The sequence below is a fragment of the Macaca thibetana genome, chromosome 3, assembly GCF_024542745.1.
Source record: "Macaca thibetana thibetana isolate TM-01 chromosome 3, ASM2454274v1, whole genome shotgun sequence".
NCBI lineage: Eukaryota > Metazoa > Chordata > Mammalia > Primates > Cercopithecidae > Macaca > Macaca thibetana.
Window position 1 is genome coordinate 36,629,353 of NC_065580.1, and position 16,723 is coordinate 36,646,075.

At 35.6% G+C, this 16,723-nt stretch overlaps 1 protein-coding gene across 14 annotated transcripts in view; it reads left to right on the forward strand.

Moving 5' to 3' along the window:
- CADPS2 (calcium dependent secretion activator 2) overlaps positions 1-16,723 on the forward strand; it is a 567,394-nt gene that overhangs the window by 486,600 nt on the left and 64,071 nt on the right. For 4 of the 14 annotated variants that reach the window (XM_050782592.1, XM_050782595.1, XM_050782593.1 and 1 more), the window contains 5 exons: positions 6,435-6,576; positions 6,705-6,824; positions 11,308-11,463; positions 12,881-13,028; positions 13,746-13,760. In XM_050782592.1, coding sequence (XP_050638549.1) covers positions 6,435-6,576; positions 6,705-6,824; positions 11,308-11,463; positions 12,881-13,028; positions 13,746-13,760 — 581 coding nt within the window. The remainder of the gene's footprint in view (positions 1-6,434; positions 6,577-6,704; positions 6,825-11,307; positions 11,464-12,880; positions 13,029-13,745; positions 13,761-16,723) is intronic. The other 10 variants (XM_050782599.1, XM_050782603.1, XM_050782601.1 and 7 more) reach the window with 3 other exon arrangements.

Here is a 16,723-nt window from a genome sequence, read left to right on the forward strand (position 1 = left end):
ATATAGCTGTACTCAATCATTCCCATTGGTGGGGCAAGTATTGTGGGACATTAACTCAAAGATTAGAAGGCTGTGCATAGCTTGAGTAAAATTACAGACTTTTCTATTTGCCTTTAATATTTCATAATCTCATAAAAAAAAAAAACAGCATAAGGACTGCTGGACCATAAGACTTCTTTGTTTATCTTTGCCTTATTAGCTTTGGTTAGGATTTATATTGACTTTTCTGAATTAATCTCACACGAAACAAGTGCTTAATGCCTGCAGTTTACAAATCCTAGGCCCCTTGCAAATACATGGATAAATAAGAAATGATTCCTCCCCTTGAAAAGCATAAAATCTAGTGGAGGATATGCACACATATACACAGATAACTGGATGCAGTAGATTGTAGAAGTATAACTCAAATTATGTGTACCATCCTATGAAATTTTTTCATTATAGTTTTAAACTTGGATTTGTTGCCCAAAAAGTAAGAAACGTTTAACAGCTGTGTTCTATCACTTCTTGTCGCTTTCTCTCCCTAGATAGACGTATATGTGTATGAATATATATTAGCAAGTGCCACCAGGGAAAAGGAAGAGCTGGATATGATTTTAGGGGTTATTATGCTAGTTAATGTATACATTAATATTACCAAACTATAAAATTACTTATCAACTTTTTAATTAAAAGGACAATAGAATCCAATGTGTTTCCTAGTCTACTTAAATCGGATGCTCTTGGAGTTTCCGTTAGGAGGTAGATTATTATTGATATTTATTCAATAATCAGACATTTATTGAGTGACTACTTAATGTGCCAGATTCTTAGCTGGGTGCTATTCCTAGATCTCAGGGAGGGATAAAGCGGTTGGGGGTGGGTTGGGGGGAGTGAGAGAGAGAAAGTAGGTGAGTGTTTTCCTTTTACATAATGCTGTTCTAGACTGCAGTTCTCCTGGCTTTTCTCCTGAAGCCCATATTCATATTTCCTGTTTCTGTGATGGGAGTCTTCATTATATGCATTTGTCAACATGAAGAGTGACTTATTAATTTTCTTAGTCCACTGTGCTTGCTTTGCTTAGAGTTGATACAATTTGTAGTCTCTTAAATAATTGTTTTATGGCAAAGTCTGTTGATTTCATTGTGGTTGGTATTGTCTGTTTGTTTTGCTGGTCATGAATTACCAATTTCCTTCTGAAATGCCTAATTTGAAGTTTAAGGAGAAAAATCATTCTTTCTGGTAATCCACTAAAGCTGGCTAATTGGAAGAGGATGAGCACTATGAAATTAGATTATATGGGTTCAAGAGTCAGCAGCATATTTTTACCCTAAAAACAATATATGAATTCTTTTATTTGCTTAATCTTTATTTTACCCAGTGATTACTGTCTCAGTAATTGTTATTAATTGGATCATAGTTTAAATTTAAATTCTCTGTTGAAATCTTACTACTAAAAGCCTATGACAAGTACTTTTATAAAGGTAAGACTTTTTAGTATGAAAATAATCAACACTAATTTATTATGGGGGATTTTCAAAATAATTGGGCATATTGCATCCTGGGTTTAGCTTATATTTAAGCCATTTGTTTTCTTTTTGCCATTTCTAATTGTACCATAGGGCTCGATGTCATTGATGCCTCATTATTTTCTAACAAGGTGATATTTGGAAACATGGAATCTTTTGGGGAAAAAAGTTATTTTTTTTATCTGAAAAGTAGGTGCTGCTTTTCCCCTTAGATGGTAATCACTTTTTGAGACTCATTCTGAGCAGCTCTTTTCACTCCCACATACTTGGGTATGGTGTCAGAAGTGCTCTCGGATGAGGCCACATTAAGAACTTGCCTCTTCCAATGAACTGTTGTAATGGGTGCTTTGTAAAGGCTTGATTTGGACAGGTGACAGCCCCAAATCATAACCTATCCTTATTAAACCATATGAAGAAGATAGAAGCACTTACTATGATGCCTCGGGCTACATATTAAGAGGGGCTTTTGACAGTGTCTGATAGGAGTGGAATGCAAGCTGCCATATGGACAACTAAGGAAGGAGCATACATTTACATAGACAAGTGTAGTGTAGTGTGTGTTTCTGTAGCTTGTCTTTGGAAACCAAATATTCTCTTTCCTTTCTTTCCCCCTCTTTGTGTATTTCTCTTTATTTCTCCTTTCTTCCCTCCCCCACCCCTCCTCTCCCTCTCCCCCTCCCCTCTATCATTTTCTCTTTGTCTGTCTCCCCCATTTCTCCCCCACTCCCTCCTTCCCCTTTCTGTCTAATTACCAAAGAAATAATACTGCCAATTTTCTAAAACTTTCAAATGTGGGTTTATAATTTGATTTTTTTTTTCAAACAAAAAAGAACTTTTTGCTGAATTCTGAGCAAACTTTTGGCTAGAATTTAAGATTTTTTTGTAGTTCATAGGAAATATAGGTAATCTTCATTTTCTTTAAATCCTGCAGGATATTTGCTATCAAGATTCATAACTGACCAGAGAAAATCCTTTCTTTGCCACATTAATTAAAATAAGGAACATAACATAACCAACTTTCATATTCATTAGAATTTTTAGCAGTCTGATCTTGTACATATGGATTAAAAATAGAACTTGTGGCCGGGCGCGGTGGCTCAAGCCTGTAATCCCAGCACTTTGGGAGGCCGAGACGGGTGGATCACGAGGTCAGGAGATCGAGACCATCCTGGCTAACACAGTGAAACCCTGTCTCTACTAAAAAAAAATACAAAAAACTAGCCGGGCGAGGTGGCGGGTCCCTGTAGTCCCAGCTACTCGGGAGGCTGAGGCAGGAGAATGGCGTAAACCCGGGAGGCGGAGCTTGCAGTGAACTGAGATCCGGCCACTGCACGCCAGCCTGGCGAGACTCCGTCTCAGAAAAAAAAAAAAAAATAGAACTTATAGCCATCTTATCTAATGCTATATATTTTAAACAAAGTATGAGGGGTATATACAGGCTTCAATAGGTTTTATAGGTGTCATTTAATACAATCTTCTGAATAATAATGTAGTAATCTTAGTATTCAAGTATTCATTCATCCAACAAACATTTGATTACTTGCTCTGAGCCAGGGACTTTTCTGGAACTTAGAATACAGATATAGTTCCTGCCTTGAGAACCTTAAATCCTTGTAGGCAGCGAGAAATATGTCAGCGAGAAATATGTCAGCAAGAGAAGATCACTTTTATAACAAAAACCACAGTGGAAACCTGTCCAGGGTAGAGAGTAAACAAGAGAAGCCAGTAATTGGGCAAAGGGACAGCAGAATGAAGCATTTCTAGAAAAGATTTGAGGAGCAAGTGTATATTGAATCATGAAAATCATTATGACTGTACCGCAGGAAATGAAAGGTAAGGCAACAGAAATGAGCTGGAGAAGTAACTTGAAGACAGATCTTGGAAAGCTTTCATACCATGCTCAGGCTTTTGAAGCTTGTCATAATGATCCACTAAAAGATTATAAGCTTTAGAGGTGACATTCTTAGTTTTATATTTCAGCAAGCCCCTCTGCTTATGATTTTGAGAAGATGGATTGGCAGAGGAAATATTAGGATCCTAAAGACCAGTTAGGTTATTATTGCATTAATCAAGACAGGAGATGAGAGGGCTGGACTAGTGCAACAGCAGTAGTGATGAAGAGAGCACGGTAACTTACTGAAAGATACTAAGAATATAAAATACACCAGTCTTGATGACTAATTGGTTGTCAGAGTGAGGAATGGTAGTTTTATAGAGGTTAACATGGAGTTTTTATATCAAATCCTGGTTCTATTAATGACTAATGATCTTAGACAAGTATCCTAAAGTCTCTATGCCTCAGTTACCTTATTGATAAGTTTAAAAAAATAGTTCCAGCCGGGCGCAGTAGCTCACACCTGTAATCCCAGCACTCTGGGAAGCCAAAGCAGGTGGATCACATGAGGTCGGAAGTTCGAGACCAGCCTGACCAGCAAGGAGAAACCCTTTCTCTACTAAAAATACAAAAATTAGCTGGGCATGGTGGCACACGTCTGTAATCCCAGCTACTCGGGAGGCTGAGGCAGGAGAATCACTTAAACCCAGGAGGCAGAGGTTGCGGTGAGCCAAGGTCGCGCCACTGCACTCCAGCCTGGGCTGCAAGAGCGAGACTCCATCTCAAAAAATAAATAAATAAATAAATAAATAAATAAATAAATAGTTCCTCCCTTGTAGAGTTTCTGTGATGATTAAATGAGATAAGGCACAGATAGGACTTCACATAGTGTTTGGTACTCCAAATATGCTAGGGAAGAGAAGGAGGAAGAAGAGAATGAGAGTTCTTAAGTAGAGACCCAATAAATGCAGATATCAGTATATTTTTTAAATTTGAGTACTATAGTGAATTAGATGGTTTGAATGAGAATATTTTATCCTTAAAGTTTAGCATGCTCATTTAGGTGGCATTTGATGAAAGTAACTGAATTTTTTGAGCTGTAGTACCTTCTAGCTTGATGATTGAATCTCCAGGAATAAATAAAGCTTCTTTCAGTGTGCTAATGAAAACATCATTAAGATAACATTAGTCTCCTAAATAAGACACCTATCATTAAGTATGATTATCGTTCACAATTTAATGGGAAATATTTTAGCATATAGCTGAGCTGGGAAAAGATTATTTAGCCACAAAAAAATACTAACCCATATCAATTAGAGGTAGAAAAAAATCTGTTGTATTTCCTTCTGTGTCTAGAATTACTTCCCATACCAATTTATGTACCTGTAGTTGTCCAGCCTCTGACAAGTTTCAGAAACTCATAAAGTAACATATCGAAGACATCTTCATATACATGCCACCGTGATATACATCATTTATATACATCATTTAGACCAAGATCTAAAACACTCTTAGGCTTTTGGGATATTTTTGCCCTGAAGAAGATAGTGTAGGAAGTTGTCACAGTGAGTATTTTATAAGACACTGCTATTGGACTTGCTAGTAATTAGATTTAGTAATGATACGCATATATAGCTATTCAGATCCATAAAAGTGGATGAGATTACTAACTTTTCCCCAGCTTCTACCTCTTCACCCTAGTCAAAGCCACTATCATCCTTTACCTAATCTATTGCAGTAAACAACTGAGTACTAACCTTTTTCTCTGTTTTCACCCCTGGCTACCTAGTCCATTTTCCACACAGCAGCCAGAGAGATCATATCATGTCACTCCTCTGCATAATCATAAGCATCGTCAAGCTTCCCATCACAGCCACTACGAGCAACACTCCTTACTCAGTCCTAGGATCTAGACCCTACTGTGGGCTGCCCCTCCCCCTCCCTCAGTCTACTGCAGTTACTCTGGCCTTTCATCTCTCTGCAAAGACCCAAGCTTATTCTTCCCCAAAACTTGTTTGCTAGCTGCTCCCTCTACCTGGAAACCGCCCCTTTAAGTCTTCCATGGAAGGTTCTTCTGTCACTTAGATTCAACTAAAGTACCATCTCTTTAGGAATACGTTTCCTGACCACACAGTATATTTTTAAATTCGCACATTTTCACTTTGAGGGCCACAATGGGGCTTAGGGCATGTTCTTTGAGAAATATTTACAATTCATGGTATTGTCATCTAAAATAAATTCTTTATTAAATATTACTTAGCATTACTTACTGTTTTCCTATAGATGCTCTGTTTTTTCATGGTGCAACTTAGGCACATACTCACCTGTATTTTAATAAAATTGTATCATCTGCATAGAAAACATTCATCACCTGAAAAAGGTGAGTGTACCTTGCCCAGCAGCCTTGTGGCACAAATTCTAAGACTTCTGTCACTACTTTAGGTAGGATGCTCCATACTATCATTTGTTAAAGACAAATGGAAAACTGAAAAATCCATGTGATATGCTGACTGTTTTTAAATACAGATATGCAAAATTGAATGACTAAAAAGAAAACTCCACAAATAACTATAATGTTCATGAATCAAAATAGATATTCCCAAACCCACAGACACCCTCCTGAGTGAACAAGAATAGCTTTTACAAGTAATCAAGCTTACCTCATAGAATTGAGCAGATTTAGCTCCTTTGTGATACACAGCATAGCACAGAGGTTGTAACTCTGCTTAATTGCTGTATTTACATGTGTCGGGACCTTCAGGGGAGCTGGCAGCTCCCTTGAATTTCCAGCGAGTGGTCATGTGCCTATGTGTTAAACCTCTTAGAAAATAAAAACATACCACCTGCCAGGAGAATTTTAGAGAGGTATTATCTATTTGTGTTTTGACAGTCATATATAGAAGGCTAATTATACTTTTTGATCAGTTTCCATGATCTGATATTCAATATGGGGGATATGATGTACTCTCATCTGCATTTTATCAGTTCTTCTGTGTCAGACTCTCTCAGGAAACATGTTTTTTTTGGCCTATATTTTCCAAATGTCTGATATTATCCCTCTGACAAACACTGTTTCTGCTTGGCTATTTCAGCACTTCTGTGTAATGGAAAATTTCACAAACACTTGCAAGAAATCTTTGTACCCTTGGTTGTCCGCTACGTGGATCTCATGGAGTCCTCCATCGCCCAGTCAATTCACAGAGGTTTTGAGCAGGAGACATGGCAACCTGTCAAGTAGGTATCTTACCTAGTGTCCGTAGAGCACCTGCCTCTTCAACCTTGACCTTATGATTTTACTTAGATTGGCCATCTGTAGTTATCGCTTATGGTGGTCCCTTCCCACGTTGTTTGTTTCTTTACAGGAATATCGCCAACAGTCTTCCCAATGTAGCTCTTCCAAAAGTTCCAAGTCTGCCTCTTAATCTTCCACAGATTCCTAACATTTCTACTCCTTCGTGGATGCCTTCTTTATATGAGTCCACGTGTGTATTCCTCACTTATTTCCTGGTGATGTGTTAGCTGGTGCATGGCCTGGGCTGTGTTCTGCGCAGATGTGTTTAGACTGCATGGCATTTATCATCGTTGGTTGAGGAATACTGCTTTTTTTTATTTTGAGTTTTTTAAGCTAGTAAGCTAAGCTTAGCATATCTGTAATGAATGATGTCGATTAAAAAGAAAAAATACACTAGTTTAATGTAGTTCATATGTAATATGTGGGATAGGAATCATTTGGTGACATTCTACCCTAAGTAAATCATTTGGTGACATGGTACCCTAAGTAAAATAACCAGAGTTCTTCTTAAGTATAGGCATTTTGAGGATTCTTAGCTCCAGCTTTATTACTGACCAGATGACTCACCTTGTGCAACTAGAAAACCTTTGGAAGAATGGTTTCAAGAATATAATCTTTTTCTATTTTTATCTTAGTCTCAACTTCTAAAAAACAGTACTACATCATGCAGGGAAGGGGTTGTCCTTTCATTGCCAAAACCAGGAAGTTCTTCTTTTGTTCTTTTATTATGCAGTTGGTACATCCTGGTATTTTTAAATAGTCTTTATATCATCAAAAACCATATTAACTTCACATCATGATGAGTTTGCCTGTTACAGAATCAGCAACTAAGAAACACTGAAGTGAACAGGAATGGGATTTTAAATTGATCAGGTCTGAATTTAGATCTTAGCTTATTAATTGTAAGTCTTTCTTAACCTGAGCTTTTTCCTCAACTCTAAAACAATTATGACACCTAATTGAAAGATGATGTTTTTGTGATGATTCTTTAAAAAAAAAAACTGTATTGAGGCACATCCTAGGCTCTCAATAAATGATTAGTACTATTGGCATATCCTAGGCACCCAGTAAATAATAATTAGTACTACTCTACATTGTTGTTTTTGTTATTATTACTATCATCAGGCATCATCATTATAATTTATAATGGTATAGCTTTTAAAACTATACCTCACAGCGATCAGAACGAAGTAATAGTCCTAGTTTACAAATGGGAAAACTTGGGCAGTTACCTGTTTTGCCCAAGATCTCATATGAAATCAACTAGAAAGAATAATCATGAAAGGAAGAAAAATAGCTTCCATTTATTGAGAATTTACTGTGTTTCCAGTACATTGCCAAGTTATTTATCTCATTTAATCTTTATAACAACCTCGTATCATTATCCCCATTTTACAGTTAAGGAAACTAAGTCATAAGGAAACTAAGAAACAAAACTTACCCAATATCTCACAGCAAGTAAGTGACAGAGGCAACATTTGAACCCAGGTTTGTTTGACTACAGATTCCTCACTCCTGTCATTAATTTGTTCTGGTCTCACAGAACATTGTGTTTAAGAACTTGCTGTTTTTCTACCTGTCTCACCACCAACTGCAAATCCACACCCAGTCAGGTATGCACACAATCAAGAAAAGAGATAGGAAAAGACCAAGAAAGAGAATAACTTGCAAAGTAATACAGCAGTATTTCTCCAAGTTAAACATCATAACTACATTCATAATACTCACTAGGATGTTATGTTACATGTGAATTTTTTTTCTTACAGACAAATGCTTTTGGCCATTAGAGTGTGTAAAGTGGTGTCTGTGTGTGCTCAGAAAATTACCTACAAAGTATAATGAACCTAAGTGTATGATTTTTTGTTATTTTTTACAGTTTTATAATTTAACTCATTTTCTTCCTAATTTCTCATCTATTTAACACTTGATTTTAGCCAAGAACACTATCATGGGCATTATCCTGTGAAATTTAGTTTTTTGTTAGTACTCTTTTATTAACTTTGGGATTTTTATGAACTCCGAATCCCTTATTGAGGACTCTTTTTTAAAGTATGTTAATCTCAGGACAGAAATAATGACAAATTGGGGCTTTGTAAGTAAAGTGATCATGCTTTCACCATTCTGGGGAAATTGAAAAATGTTTTTTACAAGTTGATCACCATTATCTTTACCTACCAAGGTTATCAACATTAGGTTCTTTGTCAGAGTGTCCAGAATTACTCATAACGTTATGATGGTATTGCCATTTGTTTTTTGAAGTTTGAAACGTAACAAGAAACATTTATATTTAACATAAAGAATTAAAAATACAACTACTGATTAAATACGAAGAATATAAAAGTAACCATGGTTTTGAAGATACATCCCTGCCTACTAATGCATAAATCATGCAAGGATTGCTCATCCACGTATCTATCTGTATATAAATCTTTATTGTTTTTTTTTTTTTCTCTAGAAATGAATGCCAGTAAGTTAAGTTTCCTGCTGGCATTTTTAGGAAATTATCTCAGAGTCTCTTATTCACATTTGAATTCTTTAATCTGTTAATAATACCTTTAGGAATAGGTCACTGATTAGAAATAATTTTAAAATGAAAAAGCTCTGAATAAATTGCAGGTTATATGTACTAACTCCAGAGAAAGCCTACTCACATTTTTTTCATATATCTGTCTAATTATAACAAACACTTGTTTTCTTAATTACATTCCCAATTAAACACATTTATTGTCAAGAATCTTACTATAGAATCAAACAGAGGAAAAATATAACCATATTCTCTATAAAGGTTGTTGTATATTATTAGAAAATCTATTTTTAGTAGAATTCTGCCTTTACCAATAGAGATTTTGTTTTATGATGTTTTTCCTTGTCATTGTGTTGTTAAAGAATATATACATTTCAAATAGTTACATTTCTCCAAAGTAAAAAGATTATAAGAAGTAGATTTGCTTCTTTGCCAATTGTATTCAGTTATTGTTAAGACTTAGTTCCTCTAATCTACCAAACTGTACACTGTGGATGTGAAAGGAGATTTTGTTTGGTCTTTTTTTCTCTTAATTGTATTACATATGGCAAAAGGAGAAATAAAGGTAGTGTTTTTTCAACATTTTCACTGTAGAATCAGCATGGTGTTGTCTGGTTCTCTTATTTAATGGTGCATTTGAGGCACTGAATATTAAGGTGAAGAGATTTAAGTGAATAAAGTGCTATGGGAGTGTTCACTGCTTTGCTGTGATTGGTCCCTAGAGAACTTAAATCTGAGGGCATTTTGGCTAGACAAGGAGATCAGGAGGAATTACTGGCAGAATGAGAAGAGAAAAGCAATGTAGGTTTGTGATAGAGCTTTGATGCTGAGGCCAGGGTGGAGGGCAGAAATAAGTTTTTCATTAGTCAAGAGCAAGAGGTGACTTTTTTTCTAAGCTAGCTCATTAAGATATATTTAGCTAAATAATGTGGTGCTTTAAACAATTTATTTTTTTAAGTTTTACTTTAAGTTCTGGGATACATGCACAGAATGTGCAGGTTTGTTGCATAGGTATTTTCCACTGCGATGTTGTAATAAATGAGTTTATTTCTTTAATTTTCTTTTGTAGACTAGAAATACAAATTTGAAGTTAGTATATGTGAAGCAATTGTTGGAAAGCTGAGAACAAATGAATCATACAGCAGCTTTTTTTTTCTGCTTTTGCTTTTATGCTTTTTATAGTTAAATTTCAATATGTTTTGGTGTAGGAATATTTTACTTTCAAAACATTTGTTTCTGTATTAGCCTATGTACTTGCATAATGGAAAGTAATAGCATGACCCTTTGCCAAAATATTATATGAGTTACCTTCTTACATGGGCTGATAGCACAGTCCTCTAGAGTAATTTCACCATAGTAGTGAATGCTTAGCAAATCTTGACTCCACAGTTCGGTATAAAGAACTGAAATGCATTGTTTTTCTCCATCTTTAGAGCACCCTGAATGTCATTCCTCTGTTAGACCACACCTTGCACTAAGTTGGGTTTTAATAAGCCAGAAAAGGCAAAAAATGAAAATAAAAGATTGCTTCCCTATCTAGCCCATTTTATTTCCAGTACCTGTCTCACCTTTACCTATAATTGAGAAATTCAGGGACCCTATATTCTACACACGTGTAGATAGACAGAAACCACCATGGTGACAGAAGCACATATGCATGAATAACGGCAAAGGTACTGGTTGCTAACATAAGAATTTTCCTGCATAAAACATAATTTTGGGGATTTGCAAGAATCTTTATCCTAGTGAACAGTTACAATGTTTGTTCTTATGTACACAATATAATTTCCTTAGTAAAGTATACGTATCCATTTTACCTCTTTGTATGAAACCCTACCACCATATTTTTTTTGTTGTTTTTGTTTTGTTTTGCTTTTCTTGAGACGGAGTCTTGCTCTGTCGCCCAGGCTGGAGTGCAGTGGTGCCCTACCACCATATTTATTTCTATTTTATTCTCCTTGCCCTGCCTTATTAAGAATTGTAAAGGAACAATTAGAAGGCTGAACAAAGAAAATATTGGATCATTCAAGATTTTATATGATTTTTTTTCACTGATGGCAATTGATACAGAAAAGAAAAAACAATGTATTAATGATAAATCTAATTAACAGGGGGAGTTCATGATGTTCATTTTTCCTTTTTCTTCTAGCAATGGCTCAGCAACATCAGAAGACCTTTTTTGGAAACTTGATGCACTGCAAATGTTTGTCTTTGATCTGCACTGGCCAGAACAGGAATTTGCCCACCACTTAGAGCAAAGACTTAAACTAATGGCCAGTGATATGCTAGAGGCCTGTGTCAAAAGGTAGACATGTATTTTCAAATTGCTGCTTAATGTTCCAGCACCCAAAAATATCACTTTTTATCAAGTACCTAATATATTATTGTCACAGCCAAGGTTTCATTATGCACTACTATTCCAACATTTAATGAGCATTAGGTTATCTTGATTAAATTCTGAGGACCCATGTAATTGATGAAATTGGCTGGATACTTTTTTTCAGGTCTCCCAACGATTGCCTTAATCAGTAACATCTATACCATATTAATGGTTTCTTTAGGGCTTATTGTTATCTCTCTGGGAATACTGTGCTTTAAATTCCCAAGGTAATATCTCCTGAGACATATGAAAAAGGCCTGTTATGTTCTGTATGCATTATATACTGTGTCTATGTGCTGTGAAATGGCATAGTAAACTCAAAATAGGATCAGCACCATCAGTTGTTCTGGGATTACTATTTTCTGGTATTTTCTGTCCACATCTGATGAGTTCCATCTACCTGCTTACATTCTTTATAACTTAACTGGAAATAAGTTATGAGGCTTTGTATTCTTCCAAATGTGCTTTCATTTTATAATAGTTTTACAAAATCAGCTTTGCATCCTAATTGGTCAAGCATTTTTTTTCCATTGTCCTTGTTCATTATGTATACAAGGACAATATGGAGCCACATATTAGAAAAGCATTCAAACACTGGTTAGGCCAATTGGATATTTCTGAAATCTTGAAACCAAGAAAAAAAAAATCTGTCTTTAGAATAATGTTCAGTGACCCCTTAAGGCAAGGCCCTGGATTAGGTAGTTTAATGTTTTTTAAAAATCATGTTTGATTTTCATGTCTCAAATCTGTGGATTTTCATAGGATACTTCAGCAAAACCAGTTCAAATTGCTCATGATGCAGTTTCTTTCAAAACCCTGTCTGCAATTTTAGGTTTTTGAAAGAGAATGTAAGTGACATAAAAGAATTACACATTGTCTGTCGTACATTGATTACGATGTTTAGAGTTTTCTAGACTTGTGCTTATTTTTTTTCTAATTTGGTAAGCCCTCGCATAGAGGATATTTTCTGCTTAAATGCATACAAGTGTGTGATTTTTCTACTTGTAAATTCAGACAATTAATTCAGACAATAACTGAAATTATGAGTTTTTTTCCATTAAATGTGGTACTCTATATATAACAAAAAGCTTCATTTGGGTTGTGATACTGCCTGAGTGACTGGATGAAGCTAGGCTTAATATAAAAATATCACAATCTGATCTTTCGTTGAGACACCTGAAAAGAAAAGCATCCCACCCCTTAGTGCCCAAGCACTACCACACTGCTTACTCCTTATTTGCATGTTTTAAATTAGCATCTTATAGAGTTGATTTCACTTTTTACAAGACAGGTGAGGTGTATAGCAGAATTTCTTACTCTGAATTCATGTTTTAAAAACCAGAACAAGAACTGCATTTGAACTCAAGCTACAAAAGGCAAGCAAAACAACTGACTTGCGCATTCCAGCTTCTGTTTGCACTATGTTTAATGTATTAGTCGACGCCAAAAAGCAAAGCACCAAACTCTGTGCCCTGGATGGAGGACAAGAGGTATGTAGAATTTGCCACATGGGGAAAGGAAGCACAGGGTGCCTTGGCATGCGAGATGCTCTTTCCACAAGGCATTCTCTAGATTGGATTGAAAAGACTAAGTTCTCCAGCACCAAATGTTTGATCTTTTCTTTATTATAATAATAGAATGCCCGTTATCCTTTGCTCATGTCGGTTTCTCCTTTTTGATATAAATACGGTCTAAAATTGCATAAGTGGCCATGAATTTTTAGATACAGCTTTTAACAGCTTAAGTGTTGTGTCATTTACATAAACCTTGCTTTTTACAAGCAAATGAGAAATCTGGAAAGCTACCTGTTTTGTTTATCAAATCTAGAGTATCCAGAGTTTGCATCTATAAAAGACACACAAAAAAGTATGAAATAGTTTATTTACACAGTAGTTCCCATTTTAAAAAATTTAGGTAGAAATAGACTTAAAAATCTAGACCTCGTTCTTATCAATAAATATCCTATTCTTTCTATTTGATTTATATTTTGTTTGGTTTTATATTCAGAAGTACAATTTTATTTTACCCCATGATTTTTTGTTGAGAGTGGTGATTGGGTGAAAATTGATTTATTTTTCTTCAATTATCTGTTTAAGTTGACATTTTGTTGCCTTTTTTTCCCATTGTAATTACTTTTTCTTCATTTCTTTATTCTTCCCTTCTGTTCTCTTTCATCATCTTTTTTTTTCCCCCATGGCATGATCCAGTTTGGTAGTCAATGGGTAAGTCTCATTTTTTTTCCTAAAAGCACATTTCATTTGAGTTATTATTTTTGTAAATATGTATTTTTATTTTCATCTTTTCAAATTAGAATTATATGAATTTATTTTCAGATTTTTGGCTTCTGTGTTCGCATATATAAGGCTAACAGCTTACAATAACATAGCAATAGTCCAAAGATTCACTAAACCACTAAATACTTATACCTTAAATAATGACAAGGGGAATGTTTCTCCCGTGTTAGGCTGCAGAATTTATAAACTACTCTTAAAATTTTAAAGATAAAATGATTTAAAACCAAATTAATTCACTTTCTTTTAAATTGAAATCTGAATAGCTATAGGAGCAGAGTGATTACATTTTTCAAGCATTTATCTACAGTATACTTTTAATACCAAAAGAATTTCAAGTTTGGAGCTTTAGATGACATATAGCCCCTAAAAACTTGAACCAGAAGTCCACACCCAAAGTCACTTCATAGAGATGAACCCAATGGTGGATTTCAGTGAGGTACAAGCCCACCAGTGATACAGTCTTTCCTCCCACTCATGGCCTAGGATGTGACCATCATCAGAGGTAAGGAAGAGGCAGGCCTGTGTCATGAGACTTCTGCCCTCCTCCACAACAGGTCATCATAAAATACCATCCCAGAATCCCTGAGTTACAAGGTTAGAAAAACTTTATGCATAAAGGATTAACTAGTGTTACTTTTTTTTTTTAATTTTTTCCATGAGTCAGAATGTCTTTGTGTCCTGCAGGTAGGTTACATCTTACAAGTCTTACAGTTGACAATTGGGAATCAAATTCAGGGTGATTCTTCCTGGGCTGACAATTCTCATCCAAGCAGAAGGGCTTAGTTAACTGTGAAGGTAGATGGGAAGGATTACTACTTGTGAATTCTATACCTATTGCCCCAGATATAGACATTAGCTATTTGGCCATAATTTATATTTATGCATGAATACATAGTTTTATTATTTGAGCAATTCAGCAGAAAAAAAATGTATTTATAATACCATAGCATACAACCTTACAAATTTATCAAGTAACTGATATGTGTTATAGAATGTTCAGTAATTACCATTCTCTGATCGCTTACAACATGATTTATTATATCTAATTATCTGAATAAGTAGGCAACTGGCTTAGATACCAGTGTTTCCTATTTACCTCCTCATTTTTTTTAATACCTAGCTGTAAGCCTTTGATTGTCTGCCTGAGAATATTATCTTGTTTCTTCATAAACCTATTCTTTTCTCATCTGGTTTGTGGAATCATCTTCCATTGATACTGGGTTTATCCATTTGTTCTTATTTTAACATACACTGCAGTACCTGACATGCAGTAGGCACTTAGTAAATGTTTGCTGAGTGAATGAACAGATTTGTTGTCACGGCTTTAAAAATCCTCCCCTGTAAGAAACAACTTGCTGTAGTACTTAAGAGGAAAAACAGGCACACACACACACACACACACACACAAATGACGAACATTGTTACATTGTCAAATGATTCTTTACATTAATAGGTGGGTGGTTTTGAAGAGGAATCTACTGCTGTTCATTATGTGTGCACCTGTGCATTCACACCAGAGACAATTAGTTCCCCACAACTTTCACACAATTAACATAGTTCAAAATGTGCAGGTGTAAAACCCATTAGCAACCCTGAAAAAGTGGCAAACAAGAATTTCATTGCAAAAGAATTTTATACTTTGTTTTTTCTCTCCAGTAAACATACTCACATAATTGCATAGACCTTCCCTCTCTATATATGCCAAGATAAGTTTTGGAATTGTTGAAAATTAGTGTGTACATTACATATACAGGTGAGTCAGTGAACCCCATTTAAAATAGCAACAAAGTTGTTGAAAAAACTAGATCACTAGACAATTTGGAACCATATAAAAAATATGTACTACATAGTTAAACACGGCAGCAATGTTTTTGCTAAATTATAAATAAATTACCTCTCCAAAATCTCTAGTAAATTTGTTATATTGTCATCGCTTGGATAAAACTTGCGCAACTCCTTCCCCACAGTGCATTCCCTTCTGTGCTTCTAAGTTATGATTCTGTTTTCTTACACGCTACATGATGATGCCAACATGTTCCACTGAGGCCCAGAATAGGGTTTAATGGAGTGATTAATGGGTGAATGATCTGCTTATGTGACAGCTATGTGAAATGAGTCAGCAATCTCAGGCCAGTCCCTCAGGGACAGATGTTGAGATCACAAAACCACCGAAGTGTTTAGGATCTTCATTATCCATAACTGCACAAAAGCAGATGACTACATGGGCTGTAGGCATTCATCAGCCCTCAGAACCACTTCATTCAGTGGTCCCATTAGTTGATGATGAAGGTGAAAACTCATTAATATGGCAGTTCAGGGGAGCAAGGGGCCCTACTTGGGCCAATTTTATTCTCAGTTAAATTAAAATGCACCCATTTCTGGAACTAACAATCCAGTACCTTTAAAATATTATATACCCCAAGACAAGGTCCAGAATCTTTTAAGAAAGCTGGAATTCACTGGCATCTAATTAGTCTTCATTTCCTGAGTGTATTTGTGTAACAACAGTCAGGTGAAGTGGTGCTGTTCACCTGATTGTAGAGAGGCCAGGATTTCGGAATGTGCCTGACCTATGATTTCCCTGGGCTTCAAGAAGTAAGGATTCCTGAATGGTTATTTGAATGTAAGTCCAGAGTCACCTGCTGGGAAAGCAGGCACAGTTTGCCTTTGAGAGCAGATGTGGGGAGACTTAGCTTAAGAATGAATTGAAATCTGACAAAGCCCTAGAATCTAAGATTATCAATCCAACTTGAAGTATTCTAAGAATTTTATTTTTTTTCTTTTTTTTAATTTCAACTTTTGTTGTAGATATGGGGGTACATGTGTAGTTTTGTTACACGTGGGTGTTGCACCCAGGTCCTGAGCTTGGTACTCAATAGGTAGTTTTTCCA